Consider the following 25,034-nt stretch of genomic DNA (forward strand, 5'->3'; position numbering starts at 1 on the left):
CAAAATCACCAATTTCATGAAACCTAAAGAATAATCACTTAACTGAATCCACTTAGTAAGCTTCTGACAAGATCTGCAAGAACTGGCACACTACAGTCCAGCTGCCAGTTCCAGCCCACTTGCCTGTCTTTATAAATTAGTTTTACTGGAGCTCAGCCATGCTCATTCGCATATGTATTGTCCATATCTGTTTTTGAGTCTTAATGACAGAGCTGAGTAGCTACAACAGAGACTAAAGGGACCTGCAAAACCTTAAATATTCACCAGGGGATCCTCTACAAAAAAGTTCGCCAACCCCTGGATTAGGCTGTTCCTTTCCAGCTGGCTCTTTGGCTATCGTCTGTTTTTTCAATATGGACTAGCCCAAGCCTTTTATGAATTATCCTTATTTCCCGGTTTCAGTAAAAAGCTGCCTCTGTTTTGAGAGCCCTCAGTGTGCAGCCTGGAATGCAGAGCCTGCACTTTTGAAACATAAACACTTTGTCTAGATATAATTTTAGTACTCCTGGAACTCCCTGGGAAATGAAAAACACCCAGAAGCTCCTCAGACAAAAATTCAGCTCTTATTGGGAACACACATCCTTCTCGCTGACCTGAACTACAAATAACAACCTTTTCAGGGAACCCAACTCAACAATAACACCGGGAGAAAACTGCTTCTTTCTTTGCCCTTTTAGTGAAATATCAGTAACTTACAATAGGTAGCAATAGAGTGTAAAACTCTCATTACATTTAAAATTTCAAGGATTAAGTGAATTAATCTGGAAATGTTTAGCTCCAGAGAAATAACATTAAGATATTAAATATCCAAAAGTTAAGTCATTGAGTCTTTATTTGTACAGTATTTGACTATCAAATTATAATTAATATAAATATAGGTTCATGTACAATAGAAATTATATATCCATGACATAGTGTTCACCAGTGATACAGATATATCCATGGTATAAATATTTGTAGGATTGAATACTAAATGGTTTTTCACCTTGTCTTTTTAAAAATTGAATGAGTGTTCATTCAGTCACCTATGGAAGAACAGGATGGGGGAGGGATTTCTTGGATGCCACTTTTTCTTCCAGGCTTGACAGGCGTTCATCAGAGCACTGTTCAAGAACCGTGCACCCAAGAAAAGTACGCAGGAGTACAAGTAGAAAGTACTAATATGTATTAATCACATACACAATGTTCCAAGCGTCGTTCCACAGGCTCTCCACCTCGCTCATCTTTCCTGATCTTATCGTTTGGAAGAAAGCTTAATGGTCACTGAGTTGCAACTCAAAAAGCTGAAATCCAGGTGTCCTAACTCCCAATCTGTTTTTAAGGGACCTATTTTGAATGATGGAACGTCTCAAAGTGCTGTTCCTAAGGAAGGGAAATGGACAAGGTCCCGACTACATAATATGCGGTGAAGAAAAGCTTAGGACCAGACTGCTGGAGTTGCAGATCTGAAAGAAATCCAGATGTGTTTTGTGCATATTGGTCAATGGATTTCAAGGATAATGGAGAGTTTCTATACTTGCTGCATGGTTGCTCTTTTAACAATTCTGAGTATACTTCCTGTAGACATACATTTAATTAACCAGCAATATAAAGGGAGGCTGAGTAGATGCGATTGGCCAAGAGGTGAAATGATGCATAGGCAGACAAAACAATGCCATCTTTATGTTGTTGTAGTTTTGGATCTTCAAAGATTATTCTGATGCCCTTAAATACTGCTTTAGTGCCCAGTCATAAGGAAAATGTTTCAGTGGGACTTTGTTGGTATTGATTTCTTTTTCTGAATTTGCCCACAGTTATAACTGTAACTGCAAATTCTGCTATTCAATACTAGTACAGGGCTACCATCTCTGGGAAGTCATGGTTCCTCTTGCATCACCAAAATAATGTAGAAATAAGGACATTAAAATGCTCCTGACCAAATTTGTTATTAGCTTTATTTATCACCCAGTGTAAACAATAAATAGTTTATTCCCTGTTGCACACACAGCTTAACATCTCAGAGCTATTACAAGCATTACACATCATCTCTGGCCGACATTTGGCCGAGGTACCATACTTCCCTCAAGTTCAACCCTGTAATCATAACATCAACTCATTCCACTGTGCTAAGTGTGTGCGGATGGGGAGGTGGCTGCTTGGAAGAGCATCTATCCAGCCATTATAGGATGAGTGGCACAACCTCTTCCACATCCCTGTGGTGAGTGGGAAGTTCTTTTTCTGCATGTTCCTTCACTTCTGTATCTGCCTCCCCGAGAGTCCACAGGTCCTTTCCTTGTAGACACTCTTGCCTAAACACATCCTTTCCTTCTTCATGAGACAACTACTGCAGTTCTCAACATTTCCAAATCAAAAAAAAAAATGTAGTGAATGATGTGTCTGTCTTAGTGAAAGCATCTTTAATTGTGTTCCAGCATACTGAGTGCTTGCTATAAGAAGAATGTCTTTTAAATGTTGATTTGTTTGAAAGAGTAACAGGAAACAGAGAGAGATCTTCCATATCCTGGTTCCTTCCCCAGATGGCTGAAACAGCTCAAACTGGGCTGGTCCAAAGTTCTACCAGATTTCCCACATGCAAGCAGGGAGCCAAGGACTTGGACCATCCTTACTACTTTTCCAAGCACATTAGCAAGGAGCTGGATCACAAAGGGAGCAGCCAGGACACAAACTGGTGCCCCTATACGGAATACCAGCATTACTGGCAACAACTTTACTCATATCACCACAGCACCAGCCCCAGCAAGAAAAGCAGGAATTTGGTGACATAAAATAGTTTTCCTTCTAGCCTGTGTTAGATTTTGCTGGTGAAAGAGAAAGGGAGAACAATTGAGAAGCAAACGTTCAGCATCCATAGTGGAAAGTAGTTTGTAGTATTTGTAGTAACCATCAACTTTTTAGTTCAATCTTCCTCTTTGCTGAGTACCAATTCCACAAGGGTTTCCAAATTAAAACAAAAACTTAGAGTGGATAATTCCATATTTTTCTATGGAGAATCACATTATCTTTAAAATGTTCACTCTGAAAGCATCACAGCAATGTCCATTCTGTATATAAACAAGCTCATTGGAACAACAGCTCTGTAAAAGGCTGAGGAGGAAAAACGACAGAATTTGGGGTTAAAGTTGAGAGCACATTACACAGATGCTCAGCTACTGTCTGCAGACGTCAGCTATGCCTGGCACGATGTGCTCTGTTTAGTTTCTTACAGGATTTACTTACCTTTGTAACAGCAACTGCATCAGAGGCTCACTTGCAACTTGAGAGATAATATTAAAAAGTTGTAAGGCCCAGCTTTTTTATTTCTCTCTGAAGCTCTAAATCCTCTAAATAGTTTTCTCATCTATAGAATGAGACTAACAATATTTACTGCATACACTTCATGTATGTATGTATGTATGCATCCTGTGTTCAAGTGTCTTGTGCAGCTGCGGCCAAACATTATTATAAAACATTATTATTAAACATTTTTATTAAACATTATTATCCCAATGAAAAGACTATGACTCTGTTTTTTAATTCAATATGCTGGACTTCAGTAATACAATACTAGAAATTTCTACTTCATTTTAATCAACTTTTCAGATGCTTAGATTAAGATTAAAATTTATAATGCTAAATATCTTGAAACATTTTGTCATCAATTGTCAAAACATAAGAGCAAATAACTTCATGCAGAAAGCAACAAATAGTACTATTTCCTCACAGTGATTGTGACATTCGTATTTGCCTTCCTAATATGCAACAGATGTGAAAAGACATGGGTTTGTCCCACCCCACCCCCAAACCTCAATGCAGCATATGGCACCGAATCAGTTTACACTGGATGGGACACAGTAAAAGATGCATGTATCTATGGCAAAATCAATCCAAATTTCCTGTTAATTTTTAGTACCGTATTCAGGACACATCTGAGGTCTTTGTGGTATTTAGCTAACAAAATTAAAATCTTGAAGGTGAACAAAATTGTCTAACCATTTTAAAATTAATTTTGTATATCAAATTATTGTAACTATACACAAACACACGTGTATGCGCACACACACCTTCTGTGGCTTTAAAAGTTAGTACCTGCAAGAAAAGGCCCTGGAGAAGCATGAGTGAGGTATTTTTGTGTTAATGGTAACTGCAGCTTAGAAATGGTTCTGCATAGTCAAATCAAACCACCCTACCAAGGTCTGCACAAACTTCCATTAATGGAAACACAGCAGCTCTCAAGCTGGAAAATCAGGTGATCTTACTCATTAAGTTGATACCATTTGAAATTTTTAAATACATGATAGAGATTTCATGTGGATGACTAAAATCAGGCAACGCCAGGCTGCATTTTTAAATGGGCCATATTAAAAAAACACTGCTAAATCTGAGAATCTGTCTTCCTTCATTTATACATATAATTAATTGTTTTATATATATACATGTATATATATATGTATAGCTATTTCAAAAAGTTCATGGGAAATGAAATTAAATGCTGCAAAATGTTTTGAAATCCATGCATGATTTTTCAGAATAGGTATTTTCTATAAACTTACTAAAGTCCCTTTAAAGCATAACTATGTCAAATTCTCTGACAGAAATTAATCCTACTCCTTCTTGTCTCTTCCCCCCAACACACATACACATACACATACACAAATCCACCCCACAATGAATGGAAACATCAATTGCTTTCACTGATATCAACGTATTTCATTAATCAAACTACTCTTAACAGGCTTCAGAACAGTCGACGGCATTTGGTGGACTGAAGACAACAGTCTCTTTATCTGCAGTCAAGGCTCACACTTCTGCCCTCCGTGAATACAGAAAGGTCTGAGGGCAACAGGATTTGGCAGATGCAATACTTACCACTCAGTTCTCGAAGCACAGGTTGAGCAGAAGTACTGGAGACAGAGCTTCCAGGATGCAGCCCCCTCCTCATGGCACTTCATCAGTGCCCTACGGATTCCCAAACTCACCTTTGTCAGGCTGTGCCAGCTGAAAGTAGAAAGAGCTGCTATTGCATTAGCCACTGGAGTACACGACATGAAATTGGACAGCAAGCTCTGAAATGACCCTTATGGTAGCCCAGCGTACTACACAGGCCTGCTGCTGTATGACAGTTCATCCGGGACTAAGGAGACTGCTTTGGATACAAATCCATCAAACAGAAAAAAAAAAAAAAAACAAAGATTCACTCTCCTAAAAAAGGGAACTCAGATATTTACCATTAGAGGAATCATCTATTCGGGAATAAATTTCAACCTTGGGTGATCGTTCTTATAAAAGGAAGGACAGCACCACTTTGCTTTAGGAGCATTTTATTTGCAGCACATCAGAGCTTAAAAGTTCGTTTCTGCTCGTATCACACATGGAAACTTCAGAGAATGAGACTTTCATTGGCACAGCTCTAAGGGACCCTGCTGGAGGAAGGTAGTACGAATCTCACTTGTTCCCACAGTCCCTGGGGATCTCACTGCAGCTTACGGAATGAGAATGTACATTAGTTTCAAAAGTCAGAATACTCTTTCCCGACAGCCATAATTGCTTTTATTAATATTTGTTAACTAACTGTTAAACAGCATCACTCCAGATGACAAAGTGCAGACCAGTGCGTAGGCCTGTAATGTGGTCCAGCCTGCATGTGAGTTTAATGGACTCACCCATACACAAATATACACACACCAAAAACAACAGAAAAGTCAACTTACATATCTCACTGTCCTGTAAACTACAGCATTCTGCAGAGCTATGTACCTGTTCAAAAACAACCCCAGTGCACATGCATACATACCCTTTTTTCCTGGTCAATTCAACTCCAACTTATTATAAAAGAAGAGAGAAAGAGAGAAAGAAAAAAGATTTCCACCAATAGATTTATTTAAAAGGGAGCAAATTAAATGGAATTCTAGAGACAACAGCAGATATCTAGTTACAATTCACTTCCCTAATGCTGATTAACATATTCATTTTAACAAGTCAAATGTGTTGTCAAAAGATGGATGCTACTGTCCACGCCGCAGCGGCTACTGGTTTCCATTGTGTTTCTCAATCAGGCAACATGGCCTTCCCCCAGCTCCTAACACTGTTTATTTTGCTTCCTGCCAATCTTGGAAATAATTAGTTTTGTGTGCTGTTTCTTATAAATGTTTCCTGGTGCTTGATTGCTCTACTCATGTGGCATCTGATTTCAAACTGCCATTTTACCTTTCTAAACATTTGGAACTGTCTCTGTGTGAGAGGAATGCCCACCAGGCAAATGAAAATGAGGCCATAATTAGATGAGTCAAGTGTGTTTTACAATATATCCAGCTTTCTATACACACCAGAAATCTCTCAGCATCCAAGATTACCTTCACATTTGGGGTTGAGAACAGTAAATTAACATCCGAGGACTCCAGCAAAGAGGCCCCAGCCTCATTATGCTTCCTGGATTATTACTGCAAAGGAACATCTTTGCCATGATTACCGAAGTAAAAAACATATATTTAAGGACCTACCCACAGGCCATTAAAAGAAGAGAGCTCAGAGAAAAGCAGAAAACAATAGAGAAAATAGAAGTAATATCGGTTACCACATGATCTTTGTAGTAAACAATAGGATATGACGTGCAATAGTGCAATTTTCCTTTGCTAGTCCAGCAATGCAAGTCTTAACAGGAAGCCCACTGATGTTATTCTCTGTGTTGGAGGGTTTAGTTGCGTGCTTGCCGTGGGTTGGAGTTTCTGCCAGACTTCTGACTCTGAGCGGACTCGCTAGTGCTGGCCTCGCTCTTACTCAGTCCAAGATGACGGAGTTTCATGTCCCAACGCTGTAGAATTTAAAACAAAAAGTCATATGCACATCTCACCGACATCAGTGCTGCGATTCTAACAACTGGGCACCACAGCCACATCAGATCTCTCAAGCATGTCATTACTTTTGCAAAAAGTGTAACATCCTCACCCCAGGATACTGATGAGACTGACGCTATAGGAGCCTCATTCCGATCTGAAGTGCAAAAGCTGTGCTGTGGGAGGGAGATGCAGCAGCACCACATCCTTCTCAGCCAGATGTTTGCCCGATGGCCAAAAAGAAAGCCAAGGTGAGACAGGGCAGCAGAGGCCACGGCAGGGAGTGTGCAGGGTGGGGCCCTGCATCCACAGCACAAGTGCTGCGGCATGGGTGTCCGCCAGGGCACCTGCAGGGGCTCAGCCCCAGCGTGACCAGGTTGTCCTGCCTCTGGGAGGAGTCTGAAGCTCACTGCTTTGTGAGCAGGGAGTGTGTGTGATGGGAACACCGGCATCAGAGCCAGCCAGGGCAACCTGAAGAATGCCAGGTGCAATGCCCAGTGCCAGAAGATGTGACCAAGCCTCGCACCCCTAACACCAAAGCCAAGAAGGGGAATACAAAGGAGTAGAGGCCGGAATGGAAAAGCAAGGCATTTGGGCCATCTAGGGTCTGGCCCAAATCAACCTACCACTGCCTTTTGTCTGCTTAGCTTTATCAATCCCTCCCCCAGAGCCCCAAGTGCCCCAGGAGGAGAACAACAACGGATTCTGGGAAGTCTGAATGCCTTTCCAAGGTATTCAATTCTCAGCACCCTCTTTTGTTACTAGAAAGCAAAGCAATTTTTTTCCAAGAAAAACTTTCAATATCAAAAAAGGGAAAAACGGTTATTTGAAATATAGTCAGTACTATTTTTTAATCAAGCTTAAATGTGGCCCCGGCGCCATGGCCTAGCAGCTAAAGTCCTCGCCTTGAACCCGCTGGGATCCGATATGGGTGCTGGGTTATCCCGGCAGATCCACTTCCCTTCCAGCTCCCTGCTTGTGGCCTGGGAAAGCAGTGGAGGACGGCCCAAAGCTTTGGGACCCTGCACCTGTGTGGGAGACCCGGAAGAAGTTCCTGGCTCCTGGCTTTGGATCGGCATAGCATCAGCGGTTGTGCTCACTTGGGGAATGAATCATTGGACAGAAGATCTCTGTCTCTCCTCCTCTCTGTATATCTGACTTTCCAATAAATAAATAAATCTTAAAAAAAAAAGAAGAAGAAGAAGACAGGTGCCTCACAGGCCCTCAACAAATGAAAGATTTACCATGAAAATTTGACAGAAGAGATATTGTTCACCCTCTCTCTTCAGACACAAAAGAAGAGAGCCTTTTAAAGCCTGCAACCTGGGCAGGGGTATGAGCAGCCTCCACAGTGGCTTAGCAAGCCTGTGGCACCCATGGGGGTGCTGGTTTGTGTCACAGCCAGTCCATGTCTGAACCAGCCCTATGCTGATAGCCTGGGAGAGTAGCAAAGCATGGCTCGAGTCCTTGGGCCCCTGCAACCAACATGGGAGACCCAGCAGAAGGTCCGGGCTCCCAGCCACAGACAGGTGCAGCTCCGGCTGTGGTGGCCACTTGAGGAGTGAACCAGCAGATGAAAGATCCCTCTCTTTTTCTGACTCTCCCTCTGTCATTCTTCCAAGTAAATCAATAAATCTTTTTAAAAATCTGACAACTTGTGAGCTAGAAATAAAAAAACATAAACGGAATGTTTTAGAGAGATGGAGGTCTCTGCTACAAGTGTTACCCTGAGTCGTATCTGCCAAGAACGACAAACAAAACAGCAAAGGCTGTGCCCTCAAGCTAAGCTTTACAAAGCAGGCATGACTGATACTTTTAACAACCACACTCAAGTTCTGATACTGCATATTAACAGTGTCAACACATGACAATAAATCAAAATTACATTCAAAAATTCTACACAGTCACTAAGCACTGTAGCTGTAGATTTCAAACTCTGTTGTTGAACAAGGGAATCATCTGAGAATTTTTTTAAGTTGCAAATTTTTTTTAATTTATAAAATTGCTTTTTTTTTAAAGATTTATTTTTATTATTTTGTTTATTGGAAAGGCGGATATACAGAGAGGAGAGACAGAGAGGAAGATCTGCCGTCTGATGATTCACTCCCCAAGTGAACAAAACGGCCGATGCTATGCCCATCCGGAGCCAGGAGCCTCTTCCGGGTCTCCCACGCGGGTGCAGGGTCCCAAAGCTTTGGGCCGTCCTCGACTGCTTTCCCAGGCCACAGGCAGGGAGCTGGAAGGGAAGCGGGGCTGCCGGGACCAGAACTGGTGCCCATATGGGATCTCGGGCGTGCAAGGCGAGGACCCTAACCACTTGCGCCACTGCGCCGGGCCCTAAAATTGCTTTTTATGATACAGTTCCATAGGTATAGGGTTTCTCCCTCTAACCCCTCATTCCCCCTACCCATTGTTTGCCCTACTATTATACTATAGATTAAACTGCAGATTCTCATTCAGCAGATCTGAGATGAATCCCAAGATTTCTCTCCTAACAACTTCTCAAGCGATGCCCTTGCTGCTGGTCCAGGGTCCACACTTTAAGAAGGCAAGAGCTAATGTCACATGGCCCAATCTCATATTCTAGTTCTGACAATTAACATGCAGAGTCGCCCAAAATTACTAGACCTCAATTTCATTTATTCCAATGTAATCAAATATAATATTGTTTTGAACTGAAGGACAAAAATTGGATTCGTGTATAAAAATTAGCTCATATTATTTTCCTGTTATTAGAATTAATTCTTTCTTGTAGCATACTTCACAGTCTGAATTTCAACTCCCGAAGGCAGGCCAAATATCTTGATTGGAACAATCTGCTATCACATAGATGAGGGAAATAACCATTTGCATGGAAAAACCAAAGAAGGTCTTCTAAAACTTGACCTTCCCCCCTGAGAACAAAAGTCCGCTGAGCAGGACACTTTGATTTTACAAAAATAACCAAAAACTAATACCTTTCCTAAAATTCTTTTTCTATCTTCAAATTGATAGAAAACTAAAGAAACAACAGCAGTAATGTCGGCCTAAAGGGATTTTTCCATGCAAACTGTCTCACCTTGGGTATCTGTCTAACAGTTAAAACTTTGTTACCGACTCCTGGCTTGTTTCTTCCTGTGAACATGTGTATAGATCTAGACTGAGAATACAAATGACCTTACAATAACAACGGTAGGAGCCCTGTGGAAAGCAATGTGAAATGTTTGTCCTACTAAGAAATGGACAAACAAGCCGTGTGTCCTGTCACGAGGAATGCGAAGAACATGATGAATTATTTTGGTACTAAAAAAAGCAATAGCAAGGCTTGTTGCATGCTTTGCAGCAGGGACACTGCAAGCTCTTCTGCGCTGTTATAGGAATTTAGGACAAATTCCTGTTCTATACTAGCCAGCAGAAAACCAAATTAAAAGGACGGTAAGTGATACTAAAGAAGAGACACTTTTCTGTTAATAAACATGAAACTAATTGAAGGGAGGTACATACACAGAATGCCCCCAAGACTGCACTTGAAATACATCTCACTTCAAACTGGAGGGATTTTCTCTCCCAAAATAATGCCCTCCACATTTCTGTAGGTCACTCAAACCCAAATGTGTCTGCTGTATCAAGTGCCAGATGTAAAACGTAAACTGCCCAGGGGTATTTGACTTGCCCTGTAAGTGTTTCCCAAGCTTTCCAACTCACAGGAGGAAGAGGGGATATTATGTTTGGTACAGCTCCCACTCCCCACCCCCACACATCCTTTTGGATTCTTTGTCTCCCTATGCATTTTTCCCACATTCTCTGCTTTGAAGCAGATTTGCTTAGTGTAGAAAGAAGAAATGAAGATTTCTACAGCAAAGTCATTTACTATGTGATTTGTTTTAACTTACCAATCCCAGAACTTACGTATCTCTGGCTTTAAAATAGATAACACTACTGTTCTAAGGACCTAAGGGGGTCAGATCACCTATATACAGATGGATGAGGCTACATGCTATGCATTGCAATCAGTATCTGTGCATTGGACAATACCAGTATTATCCTATCTGCTATTTCTTTTTTTTTTTTAAGATTTATTCATTTTTATTGGAAAGGCAGATATACAGAAAGGAGGAGAGACAGAGAAGAAAGAAGCCCAATGGTTCACTCCCTAAGCGGCCACAATGGCTAGAGCTGAGCCAATCCAAAGCCAGAAGCCAGGAGCCAGGGCTCTTCTAGGATTCCCACGCAGGTGCAGGGTCCCAAAGCTTTGGTCCATCCTCAACTGCTTTCCCAGGCCACAAGCAGGGAGCTGGATGGGAAGCAGGGCTGCCGGGATTTGAACCAGCACTCATATGGGATCCTGGCCCATTCAAGGAAAGGACTTTTAGCTGCTAGGCCATGGCACCGGGTCCCCTACCTGCTATGTCTTCTTAAAACAAAACTGGAATTTCCCAGTGTCTCTTGCAGCTAGAAATGGACATGATATTTAGTCCTGACCAAGAGTTTTAAGTTTCTAGAAACTCTTGAAATTACCCTTACCACCTTTTTCTCTCTGCGCTAAATATAAGTATGATTCTAGAGGGAAGGTAGCCATGTTGTAATCTTCAGATAAACATGAGTATGGAAGCAATACCCTTAAAAATGACAGAGCAATAAAGCTGGATGTTGCCTGGAGCCTTAATGAAAACATGGAATCTTCCATAACATAAATGGAGTAACTATTACCAGCAAACTAAAATTAGATCACTAAGAATTAGATCACACATTCACGGAATTCATTCCTTAAACACAATCAACATAGGGACACTCATTTCTTGGAGTATTAGGCACATGAATATACGTACGTAAAGTTTCAGTATTTCTCATACCGCTGAAGACAGATGTTTTATTTAAACAACAGATGGCTTGATTTTCTATTTTTTTGTTTTCTTATTAAGGTCTTGATAAATATAAGGCATAGGCTTACCTTAACTTTTTTGCCAAGTCGATCCTTCCATTTCTCAGCTATAGAGCCTTCGACCAAGAGTAGTCTGCATTTTTAAACGAAAGAACCATTTCTAAAAATTTGAAACATACTACAGAAAAATATAAGGAATCAGTGCCAGGAAAGACATAATGGTTTTATTCTAAATGGGATAGCTAACTTTGAGAACACTAACGCTTAACCCTTTGGGAACCATAGATTTCCTTAAGAAACAAATGAATTAATGATCCCTTCCCTCAGGGAAAAAAAAATGTATACCCACAAATCATACACATACACCTTTTTATCTAACATATGTATAAAATGGAGGAACTCAACTAAAATCTATCTGAATTTCCCAGGAAGGTAAACAAGAGCCCAGGGCCAGGAGGAAAAGCTGGACATAACGAGAGCAGAACAGGTAAGGACATGATTGAGCAGTGGATTACCTGGAGCGCTCCTCATCTTCATAGCCCATGATGATATATTCTTCATTAACATTAAGTGGAGGGCACAGGCAGCCAGAGCTGGTGTAAAGGTTGACGGTATCCCTTGGAATGTTTACCAAAGAAGACTTTAGTATCTCCTTCACCTCCACTACCGCAGTCACATCATGGCACTTAGTCTTTATTTCTTTAACTTTAGCCCGAATGACTGGGATAAAAGACAACAAAATTGATATGGTAATGTGCTACACAATAAGTGCCTTGTTCTAAGAGGACAAGCAGAATTCTTTCTAGTCAATTCCTACCCACTTGGGGCACAATGAATGCAGAGGAGACGACAACCAGATGCTTTTATGTTAGACTAGGGAATGAGATAGGGAAAAACACACCTGTTTCCACTTAATGTTCAGCCCTGACTCCCTTCCAACTTGTACGTACCCACATATTTCTGTGTGTGCATCTGCTTGTACATGTGTTTCTCTTGGAGAAATCCATTTAGATAGTAAAAGGTAGAATGAATAATCTCATGGAATTTGACTCCAGGAATTTGTTTTGGATATGCATATGTGCATGTATACAGTTCTTTTTAAAAACATTTTATTTATGGGTCTAGCATTGCATGTAGCAGTTGAAGCTACCAGCATGTAGGAATTCCATGTGGGTGCCGATTTGTGCACCAGCTGCTCCACTTGCAATTCAGCTTCCTGCTAATGGCCTGAGATAAAGAGTGTGAAGATGGCCCAAGTTCTTGGGTCCCTGTACCCACGTGGGAGACCTGTAAGAACTTTCTGGCTCTTGGCTTAACCCTTGCCCTACCCTGGCTGTTAACAGCCCTCTAGGGAATGAACCTGCAATGAAAGGTATCTCTCTTCTTCTTCCTTTCCCTCTGTGATTTTGACCTTTATTATTATTTTTTAATTAATTACATCAATTTTGTGACACAGTTTCATAGGCTCTGGGATTCCCCCAACCCCTCCCTATACCCTTCCCCCAGGGTGGATTCCTCCACCTTGTTGCAGTATTACAGTCCAAATTCAGTCAAGATTCTTTCATTGCAAGAATATACCAAGCATAGAGTCCAGCAACTTATTGTCCAGATAAATTCAACAGTTTCTTGGGGAAACCATCTCTGGTCTGAAGGCATAGCTGGCAGAATATCATCCCAATCAATTTAAAGCCACAACAAAACATCAGCAACAATTTACAACATTATGGAATTAATTGACATGGTATTGAGTAACCAATATATTAAAACAAAATGCAAGTTCTTAACCACATCCTGTGACTACTTCATTGACATTTCAATTTTAGTTTATATACAGAACCGGCTGCTATACACCTTAAAATGGCTATAGGGTACTATTCAGCTGTCTCGTGTCTATTTTCATTTTAGTATGTAGCAGTTTATAGTGCTGAAGCATAATTTTGCTGAACTTTGCAGATTTTATGATAGTCTAAACTGATTTATAACTCTAACAAGGCATATGTCAACAATTGAAGTGCAGAACAGTTTTAGGAGGGGCGTGCAGAGAAATCTTCAATACCCTAGTGAGGAGTAACTAATCTTTGTGTCCTACCTAGTAAGGTGTGTGAGTCCATGCTGATCATTTCCTGTCTGGTTCTTAGCTTTCCTTGTTCTCTGCCTATCTATTCGTGTGTGTGTGTGTTTGGAGGGGTGGTGATCCGGAGCGACCCTGATGGTCATTGCAAGAGGGTGGGGATCCAAAGTTGGAACTAAGTAAGGACCAGAGGAAGCTCCTCTCCCAAGTCCTGAAGGAAGTTTACTGTTCTGTTGATTTTGACCCTTAAATAAATAATAATACATCTTAAAAATAAAGAGAACTTTTTATTTATTTGAAAGGCAGAGTGATAAAGATATCTTTTTTCTGCTCATTTATTTTCCAAATGCCCATCCCAGCAGGGGCTGAGACAAGAGCTAGGATGCCATCCAGGTCTCTCATGAATATGACATAAACCCAAGTAGTTGGCTTAGTACCTGCTGCCTCACAGGTGCATTGGCAAGAAGCTGGATTGTAAACAGAGACTGGACTCACTCCCAGGTGCTATGAGATCTGTGCATCCTGAGTGGTAATATAGCTTGCTGTGCCACAACATAGTTCCACAGTACTAATGGCTCCCAATAGGAATTTAAACTGTATTAAACATAATGTAAAGATCTCATATTCAAATGTGTTTTGCTTCTTCTTCAGAATTCTTATATCAAGTCTAGTAATAAATTTCCTGAAGTTTTATTTCTCTATAGTGTTATAAAGTTGTTCTGTAGACCCAGAGTGATGGCTCAGCAGCTAAATCTTCACCTGCCATGGGCCAGGCCTCCATATGGATGCTGGTTCATGTCCTAACTGCTCTAATTCCCATCCAGTTTCCTGCTTGTGGCCTGGAAAAGCAGTAAAGATGGCTCACAGCCTTGGGACCCTGCATCCATGTGGGAGACCTGGAAGAAGCTTCTGACATTTGGCTTTGGATTGGTTCTGTTTCAGCCATGGTAGCCACTTGGGGAGTGAACCAGCAGACAGAAAGCTTTTCTGTCTGTATCTCCTTCTCTCTGTAAATCTACTTTTCCAATAAAAATAAATACATCTTTAAAAAATAAAGATGAAATTTTGCTATTTAGAGTGGGCATAAGAAGTGATTAAGACACCTTCATCCCTGCCTGGTGATCAGATCTGACGCTAGCTCTCACTCCAGCTTTCTGCTACTGCACACCCTAGCACTTGGGTCCTTGTCATTCTTCAGGGGATGTTTTCCTGATCCCCAAGCATTTAAGGAGTGGGAGCAAATGAGAGATCTCCCCATCTTTCTGTGTATCTGCCTACCAAATAAAACAAGTAAACTTCAATTTGTTGTTGTCGTTGTTGTTAAAGAACTCATATGAAGTACCAAATTTAAAATAAAAAAGTTGTCCTGGGTGATAGTGTTGCCTATACATCTGCAGTCTTTTCACCTTCCTTACCTGAATGCACTCTGCAGTTTGCCTTAAGGCTTATCTGTTTATATGAAAGGCAGAGCAACAAGCAGATTGAGAGAAACACAGATGGGAAAAGATAGAGTTTCCATCCACTGGTTTTTCCCCACAATGGCTGCAAGAGCTGGAGCTGTGCCAGGCTTCACCCAGGAAACTGGATCTCCATTAGGGTCTCTCGGGTGGATGGCAGGTGTCCAAGAACTTGGGTCATCTTCTGCTCTTGCAGAAGCAACCAGACTCAACCCAGTGTTCATGAAGAACTGCCAGAGTTGCAGGCAGCAGCTTAACGTGCTGCACCATAATGCCTGCTTTGGAATACAAACTTTATAAAGAGAAGTTTGTGAATGCGGAGAAATAGTAAAAATGGTAATTAGTAAGAAACAAGTAACATTTGCCCAGGTTCCCTCTTTGTTCCGGAGTACTATTAATGCATGTTCCACAGAGCAAAATGTAATTTATCAGGTCTTACACAATATCCTAATGGCTAAGTCCTAGCTTTGCATGCCCAGGTGCCTGTTCATGTGCTGGCGGCTCTATTTCCCATCCAGCTCCCTGCTGTGGCCTGGGAAAGCAGGTGAGGATGGCCCAAAGCCTTGGGACCCTGCACCCGCGTGGGAGACCTGGAAGAAGCTCCTGGCTTCTGCCTTTAGATCAACTCAGTCTTGGCCATTGCGGCCGCTCGGGGAGTGAATCAGCAGATGGAAGATCTTACTCTCTGTCTCTCCTTCTCTGTATAAATCTGCCTTTCCAATAACAATAAATAAATCTTTTTTAAAAAAAAACAGTTTATCCAAAGGACTATAGTTTTTGCAAGCTTCTTAAGCATATATCTGCTCAGTGGGGAATCATTTATACATGGAGTACCTATCCTATTCATGGTCTCTCTCTAGTCTTTATTTTGACAAAAGATAAGGTGGCCTTTTTGAAATGTCATTTGGGAGACACAGATGATCGATTCTCAGCCCCAGCTCCGAGTGTGTCCTGGTTTAAGTGAATGTGCTTCACAGCATCCATCAACCATTAGAGATTACTGAACTGTGCAAATGTTTTCAAGCTAATGATTTATTTACCCAGTGTGTCTAGTATTTTCATTAGAAATTTTTAGCACATGTACCCACTCCAACATAAATATCTCTCCACAAGACCTACTTTATTATCCAAGTCATTTTGTTATAGCTCAAGCGTTCTTAATGTGATTAATCTGAATGACGCTGAGGCTTTGTCTCAATTACCCCTGGCTCCTGTCCTCAATTTGTTTTCTAAATAGACACAAAAAAAATGTACAAAATAAACATTAACCCTTTTGAAAAGAAAATACAGAAATATACTTCCTTTTAGGATATTCTGCCTTCTATCCATTCCAGGGCATGCCTGCTCCAAAAAGGCTATAAGTCAGTCCACACAAATGTCAAGTCTTAAACTACAGGCAGCATGATGACTGGCCATGAAAAAGTATCTTGTTTCTTTATATTTAATTATGACACACACCCCATTTCACTTTACAATATCCTCCAAAACTGCCCCTTCTGTGCTACAAATGCTAGCATTGCAACTTAAAAAAAAAAAAAAGAATAATATCAACTACTGCAGGATTAGAAAGCTAGATAAAGCAGTGGTAACAGAAACAAGTGGATTTCCCTAACATAAAACTTTTATTATGTTTTATTTTTAGAGTAACTACACTTAAAAGTTCATATAGCAAGTTTCACTCTTACAAAGCTAACCTCCTAACAGCTGAGCTCCACTCCCCCTTTCCCTGAGGTTGTTCACATCAATTTGTCTTTAGATAAGCAGCCTGGTCATTGGTCTTCTTAGATAAACACAACCTTTCAACTTTAGGCGATGTGTCCATCATAGTCTAAGAGAGGCTAGAGTCCTCTTGAGAGGAGTAGCAAGAAAAAAAAGTAAAGTTAATGCCATGGAAGAGAAACTTGGGGAATTAGGCACATTTCAAACGAATTTGACTAAGAATTTCTTATTTTGTTTGAAAGAAGTTTTGAAAGAGCTATCAAGCATTACACGTATAGTGTTTTACATATTTCTCTCCTTCCAGTTTACAAAATGTAAATTTAGAAATAAACTTGCCCTATAAGTCCTATGTCCTATGAAACAGGATATTTACACATAATGCCCTTATCTTCACCCCCCCCAAAAAAAATCACCCTAATTGTCTATTTAGGTTTCCTCGATGAGTCAGCATCTCTCATGAATATTCTGCAGCAGTGGTACCCTGTCTCTCATGAATCTCACAGATAATGACAAAAATCACCATAAAATGCCCACCGTACACAGTGAATATTGATTCTTCCCTGATTTTGCTAGCTAAAAAACTATTAATTCTATGTGCATTTGGTAGTGATTGATATTTATGACGCTGTAACACCGGAGTACCCAATAGAATACTAAGAATGATAAAATAAGGGACAAATTAAGTCTGTCATTCATAAAGTCAGGATAACACTATACCTGGTGGTTGTATTGGTTTTGTACATAGGGACCATCCAGCTCAGTCCCTATGTACGGAGACTTTTCATTCCTCAGTTAAGCTTCTCAGCTATGTTTGAATTGGTCTCTCTTCAATGAATGTTTCAGAATGTCATTTTTTAAAATCAATTGATAACAAAATGTTCCCTCAACTGAATACCAGAAATTTCTTTGTTATTTTCCAACTTTGTGAATGTTTTTCATGAAGCTGACTGAAGAAACAAAGTTTTCCTTTACAATCATTTCTTAAGCATTCAAGTCCTCTTCTGCTTAAACCAATGAAGCCGACCCGATGGCCCCTGCAGCCCTAAACTAAGTTCAGATCCTCTACAGCCTTCCAGATAGGGTCCCGGCTCTTTTAACTTAATTGTGGATACTGAATTATAAGGTTTTTTTTTAAAGATTTATTTTTATTATTTTGTTTTATTGGAAAGGCAGATATACAGAGAGGAGAGACAGAGAGGAAGATCTTCCGTCCGATGATTCACTCCCCAAGTGAGCGCAACGGGCCGATACTATGCCGATCCGAAGCCAGGAGCCTCTTCTGGGTCTCCCGCGCGGGTGCAGGGTCCCAAAGCTTTGGGCCTTCCTCGACTGCTTTCCCGGGCCACAGGCAGGGAGCTGGAAGGGAAGCGGGGCTGCCGGGATTAGAACCGGTGCCCATATGGGATCCTGGGCGTGCAAGGCGAGGAGCTTAACCACTTGCGCCACCACGCTGGGCCCATGAATTATAAGGTTTTAAGATACCAACAAATTGTTAAAAATTTTTGCCAATGCAGAGGGTATAGGTGAGCTAAACTAACGCCAACGCCCATTTGGGTTCCAGTCCATGTCCTGGCTGCTCCACTTCCAATCCAGCTCCCTGCTAATGGCTTGGGAAAACATCACAGTTCAGCCCAAATACTTAGGTTCCTGTCACCCGTGTAGAAGATCAAGAAGAAACTCCTGGCTCCTGGCTTCATTTGGGGAGTGAACCAAAGGATGGAAGATCTCTCTATCTCTTCTGCAACTCTGCCTTTCAAATAAATAAAATAAATCTTTTTTTAAAAAGAACTTTGCCAACTCAAAACACATTTTAACTCATTGCACCAAGGAGGACTATGCTTTCAAAATTGTCCTTTATTATATTTAAATCATATTCTTAAACTAACGTTTTCACTTACATGAGCATGCACACACAGATACACACATGCACCTTTCTTATCACAGTTGCTCATCAGCAACCATGGAGTTATACATACCATAGTTGTAATTATTCCGGAAATAGGTCTTCTGTGTAGCTCTAATAGGCTTACATTTGCAGCGTTCTGAAAAAACATAATTCTGTTATAAGAAAATTTCCATGGTTACCCTTCTGTTGTTCATTCACACATTTTATTAAGGCTAAATCTGAACTTGGTGCTGATCTCTTTCTCTTACAACGGCAATCCTATTTGTCCTTTCTACGTAACCTCTTATCCAATGCCACATCCTATTCCCTAACAAGCCTCCCAAATTTACTGTCTACAGAAAGGCAGTTCTCTGCTTATGCTCAGATGGCAGGCATACCGGTGCGGAATAACTCACAAGTTTCTTGTATTTTTGACAAATTACAAAGCACTATCCTAAAAACAACTCCTGCACCTAAAAGCAACCGAAGGAGAAAGCAGGTGTCTTAACAAACCAGTGGACTTAATTTTTACATAAAAGGGCAGAAAAAGCTAGTATATCATTTAGTGATTTCTTTTTTCACATTGAAGAAATTAATACATATATATTTCAAAAAGATAATTGTCATGTTTTAAAAATATCTAGATGGGGGTGGGTATTTGACTCAGCAGTGAAATCACTGCTCCCGGTGCCGACATTCTATATGGGAGTGCCTAGTTTGTGTCCTACATCCTCTGCTTCTAACCCAGCTTCCTCTCAGGCATCCTCGGGTTAGCAGATGATGGCTCTAGAACAACGATCCCTGCTAGCCTTGTGGCAGACCAATATGTAGTTCCTGAATGCCCTTGTGGCGTGGCCAGTCCCAGTTATTGCTGGCATTTCAGGAGTGAACCAGAAGATGCAGGCTCCCGTTACCCTCTTCTCCCCTCTACCTCTCCAGCTTTCAAAAGAAATGAAAAAAAAAAAAGTTTTAATCTGTGTAAAAATCAGTCCTTGCCTTGAACGCCCGGGATCCCATATGGGCGCCGGTTCTAATCCCAGCAGCCCAGCTTCCCATCCAGCTCCCTGCTTGTGGCCTGGGAAAGCAGTCGAGGACAGCCCAAAGCTTTGGGACCCTGCACCCGTGTGGGAAACCCGGAAGAGGTTCCTGGTTCCTGGCTTCGGATCAGCATAGCATCAGCCATTGCGCTCACTTGGGGAGAGAACCATCGGACAGAAGATCTTCTCTGTCTCTCCTCCTCTCTGTATATCTGACTTTCCAATGAATGGATGAATCTTTAAAAAAAAAAATTAAATGGCATGTGTTCCTTCTGTTTTGACACAGAAGTAGAAAAGAACAAGCAAAACAAAGAAAGGAAGCCAACCAAAATGTTTTCTTTAAAAAGTGTTTTATACTAACAATGAAGACCAATACATCCTGGATGTTTTTGTTGATCACTTGGTGTTGTATTTTCTAATCAAAATAACTCTAATGTCCAGCTGAAATTGTTCAAGTAGCTGCTCTGAGCAGAGCAGTGCCTCCCTGCCAGTTGTATGTTCTGGAAGGAAGTGCCTCCACTGGGGACAGCTGGCAGCAGCAAGGGCTCTCAGCGCCCTGAGACAGTGAGGTTTTGCAACATTGTACATAACACCTTCCCTTGTTCTCCAAAGAGACTTTAATGCACAGTCTCTGCATAGGCAAGATCTCACTCCCAATAAGCCATGGACAGTATTAGTGCTTGTTGCTGTTTTGAAGCAAAAAGACCCTCCTATTAGCAAAATGTTACTATTGCCATTTAAAGCAAAATGGAAACTTATGGAGTTTGGGGTCTCTCACATGTTGTTATTTTGTGCTAAAGTGTTACTTTTTCTTTCCTTTTTTTTTGAAAGGCAAAGTTATAGAAAGAGGAGCAGAGACAGAGAGAATCTTCCACCCACTAGCTCACGCCCCAAATGGCCACAACAGACAGTGCTTGGGCAAGCAGGAGCCAAAAACCAAGCACTTCATCTATGTCTCCAATATGGATTCAGGGGCCCAAGGCCTTGAACCATCTTCCATTGTTTTTCCCAGGCCATCAGCAGCAAGTTGGATTGGAAATGGAGCAGCCAGGACTCTGACACCCATATGAGATTGTGGCACCACCGACGGAGGCTTTCACTGCTACGCCACAATGCTGCTCCCAGGGTTATTTGATGGATTTTTTGAAATCAGATGGATTTTTTTTTAAATCAGATTTTTTTTTTTGAAATCAGATGGATTTGAAATCAGATGGATTTTTTGAAATCAGAATATTTCTGAAGAAACAAATTGCTACGGTCTTTGATTTACATATTACCCTCTTCCATATAGGAGAAGTATAGTTAATGGCTTCTGTTTTTAATACATTAATAACAAAACACATGTTTTAGACAAATTGCCTACATATCTGTGATTCTTCAGAACTTTTCATATACTCTAATAAAAAAATTCTTGGTAGAATATACAGCTAGACCAGCCTGGTGGCTTAGCAAGCTAGTCCTCCGCTTACAGCACTGACATCCCAACGCAGGCGCTGGTTCGTGTTCCAGCTAATCCACTTCCAATCCACCTCCATGGTTATGGCCTGGGAAAGTAGCAGAGTGTGGCTCAAATTCATGGATTCCTGTACCCATGTGGGAGGCTGGAAGAATATCCTGGCTCCTGGCTTCAGATCAGCTCAGCTCCAACCATTGCAGCCTTTTGGAAAACAAACCAGCAGCTGGAATACTTTTTTTTTCTGTGTCTCTTTCTGCCTGTAAAATCTGCCTTTTGAATAAAAATAAATAAACCTTGGGGAAAAAAATGAAATACAGTAACTGAGGTCAGTGTTGTGGTATAATTAATTAATAATTAATCTCCTTCAACACTAGCACCACTTTGGGTTTGCCCACAACTACTCCATTTCCAATCCTGCTTCCTGCCAATAGACCTGGGAAAGCAGGGAAAGACAGCCCACGTCCTTGGGCCCATCCAATTACATAAGAGAACTGGATGGCATTCCTGTCTCCTAGCTATTGTGTCCAATTGGGAAGTACACAGACAATCTCTCTTACTCTTCCCTCTTCTTGTGACTGTGTTCCAAATAATAAACAAATCTTGGAAGATAGAGAAAGAAGAAAAAAGAGAAGAAAAGAAAAAAGAGGGAAGGAAGAAAGGGAGGAAGGAAGGAAGGAGAGAGAGGGAGGAAAGAAAGAAAAAGAAAGAAGAGAAGGGAAGGGAAGGGAAGGGAAGGGAAGGGAAGGGAAGGGAAGGGAAGGAACAGACAAGCATGTGGCAGGCATGGTGGCACAGCAGGTGGCTGACTACTTAGGATACCCTCAGGGCACGTCTGAGTGCCTGGGTAGAGTAGTGACTACTCCCTGCTTCTGCTCCAGCTTGCTGCCAAAAAGCCTAGAAGGCAGCAGATGATGCCTCCTGCTTCGTATTCCTGCCAGCAAATGCAGAGCCCTGGCTCCAGCTCTGACCTGGCCCTAACCCTGGCTGTTGTGTGAAAAGTAAGCCAGCAGATAGAAAATATACTTGCCTCTCCCGCTCTCCAGGTCACTCTGTCTTTTATGTATTTGAAAACGTACATAGAAGCTTTCACCGCACTGAGTATAATTTCATGTTAATATCAATTTACCTTTGCTTGAAACATTAATAAATTTTTTCCATGAAACTTCCCAAGAAGAGATTTTTCTAAATTTTACTTTAAGGTAATTTGGAAAACCCGTGCTATATATTTATATAATTATGTATGTAACTATATATATACATATATATATATATAGACAGAACAATTACTGTGCAGTTAATAAGCTAAGCAGTTACACTCCTGGGACAACATTTTGCTCATTTGCAATGTGCTGATCTACTAGCGATAGTGCTTACCACTTGCTTTCAGCCCTGGGTCCCTCTCCAGGTCCCAGTTCCTAATTCTTGATATCAGCAAGTATCTGTCTGGCTAAAATAGCCAATCACTCATTAAGAATAATAAGGAAGAATGGAATTTTATACTAATAAGGCCCACAAGTGAAAGATCTTCCTTTCACTTACATATGCATATTCAACCCCAACGCTCCCATCTGGGAGTATTCATGAAGGTGCATCTTAGATCAACAGGTTGCAAGGGCTATCCTTCTTCTAAATGACTTAAGCATGCATTTAAATATATACAGACTCCTAACCAAAACCTAAAGATGTTGAAATTGCAAAGAGCCATAGTGATACACTGCACAAATTATTTAGTACATTTTTGTGTCTGCCACTCTAAACGTGACTGTACCTGTTGATTTTTCTCTATAACTGTAGTCTTACCACCCTTTTCTGCTTTAATTGTTAGGAGTCTTCTCTCAAGGCTTTCTAGAGACACAAAGCTTTTAAATTCTTGCTTCTAGAGTGTCGAGTAAAATTAAATTTTCTGAGTTTTGCACTAAAACCATTACAAACAGATTTTCATGTAATCCCATATTGAAAGTTTACAAAGCATCTGCACTGGTGGTTTTACCTTAAGACGAACATACATGAAAATACTAAAGAGCTCACTGACACAATAGACTAAACTATGGCAAAGAAATCTTTAAACACAGGCAAAAAATTTACACTAACAGCCTATTCACATCAAAGTCTACACTATCCCAGATTCACGTGCCACTAGCAACCACGGCCACTACTAGGAAAACATCTGCAGCAGTTTTGCCTCACATCTCTGCACTCTCCTTGCTTCACTCGTTCAGCCATTCTCCTAGAACTGATGATCTCACAACGTCTCTGCTAGCGAAAACAGAAGACTGCTTCCTGTCCTAGCACACACCAAAGTGTAACACCCTAGTACAGAGTTAGCAAAAGTAAAAAAGAAAAAAAAACCTACTAGATCTCCTTGGAACTTGGTCTGCAACTCAGAGGAGATGCCCAATGTGTATGTCAAGTGCTGGACAATCAACAGCCTCATTGTCTCAAAAGTGAGACACCCAGAACTCGGGAGCAGAAATGATCAAGTTCTCCTTTACTCTATATTGCTCAATAAAATACATAGGGGTAATGGTATTATTATATGGTTTTTCAAGCTCTGAAGACTTTTCAGTTGATACTTTTCCTGCAGTTACAGAGTTTGGTACTCACTGCTACATCACTTGATGCTGAACCATGTCTGAATTCAAGCTTCAGTGTAATACAACTTTCCCACTAGCTCTGCTGTTTCCGATTGCGCTCCCTTCACTCCCATTCAGAACTCTAATACTATAATGAAGGTTGCTGGATTCCAAAATCCTGAAACGTTTCATGCTCCATGACTTTGAAACACTATCTTTGAGTAGACAATTTTCTTCTTTTCTAGGAAAAGATCTTAGATATGTGCTTAAGATCTGTCCCAAGGGTTTGGGGATAGGGTGCAGGCAATGAAAGAAAACACCATTTTATTTGTGTCAGAATTTTATTGTTCTTCTCCCAAAACTGACTCTTCCAAATCAGATGCCAGTTAAATAAACATCAACTTGTGCCAAATGCACTATAGGTTGTATATCCCAGCATTTGACCCACTTCAATGGACATGTCCTCTCCCCATATGAGCTGATCACAATAAATATGAAAGGATACAAAGTATAAACTGTACAATTTCAAGTTCTAGATCCTAAACTGTGACCTCTTTACTACGAGCTAAAGTTCAGTAAACCATTTATGAGAAGTATCCATGGGCACACTCTAAAGTAATTTAGACACCTGCTAACAGCCATCACACCATACATTTGTCTTTCCTCTATAGAAATAAGCGTGAGTTCTGATGTCATAATTCAATATATTCATTGTGCTTTCACAGGGAGGTGGAAAAGGAAAAGAGCACTAACTTGGTTGAACCTTTTTAGTCATTTACATGTTCTTATGTTCATTCTGTAAATAGTAGGTATCTGCTATATTCCAAACTCTATAATTGGCATGTACGATGCGCAATGGGTGATAGAAGATACAGCCATTCAAAAAGCAAAAATAACTTATACTCATATGTGATATATTCCATAAAAGAAAAGAGTACTGGGTATGTGTGCTAAGAAGATGACCTAATAAATCAGTCTGACCTTAAAAATGCTCTATAAAAGTTACATTTATGCCAGAAATATGAAAGTAGATTTGCAGCCATCTAAACAGCAACTACAAATATGTGTAAGATAACACTCATGCAATTCCTAGCAATCTATTTTGTCCTTGTAAAACTTAAGAGTCATAATCCTGATTATACTAAATGTCACTCTAATTGTGTCAT

The 25,034-nt window shown here is 40.7% G+C and overlaps 1 protein-coding gene across 1 annotated transcript in view; it reads right to left on the reverse strand.

Moving 5' to 3' along the window:
• Nucleotides 1–5,858: 5,858 nt before the first annotated feature.
• Nucleotides 5,859–25,034, reverse strand: part of FRZB (frizzled related protein) — a 36,037-nt gene continuing 16,861 nt past the window's right edge. The window contains exons 3-6 of the mRNA XM_040972138.1: nucleotides 18,894–18,959; nucleotides 12,186–12,390; nucleotides 11,740–11,803; nucleotides 5,859–6,787 (exon numbers count right to left, since the gene is read on the reverse strand). Coding sequence (XP_040828072.1) covers nucleotides 6,671–6,787; nucleotides 11,740–11,803; nucleotides 12,186–12,390; nucleotides 18,894–18,959 — 452 coding nt within the window. The 3' untranslated portion in view covers nucleotides 5,859–6,670. The remainder of the gene's footprint in view (nucleotides 6,788–11,739; nucleotides 11,804–12,185; nucleotides 12,391–18,893; nucleotides 18,960–25,034) is intronic.

Source organism: Ochotona curzoniae, unplaced genomic scaffold (genome assembly GCF_017591425.1).
Source record: "Ochotona curzoniae isolate NIBS_2020 unplaced genomic scaffold, NIBS_Ocur_1.0 contig_2210, whole genome shotgun sequence".
Taxonomy (NCBI): Eukaryota; Metazoa; Chordata; class Mammalia; order Lagomorpha; family Ochotonidae; genus Ochotona; species Ochotona curzoniae.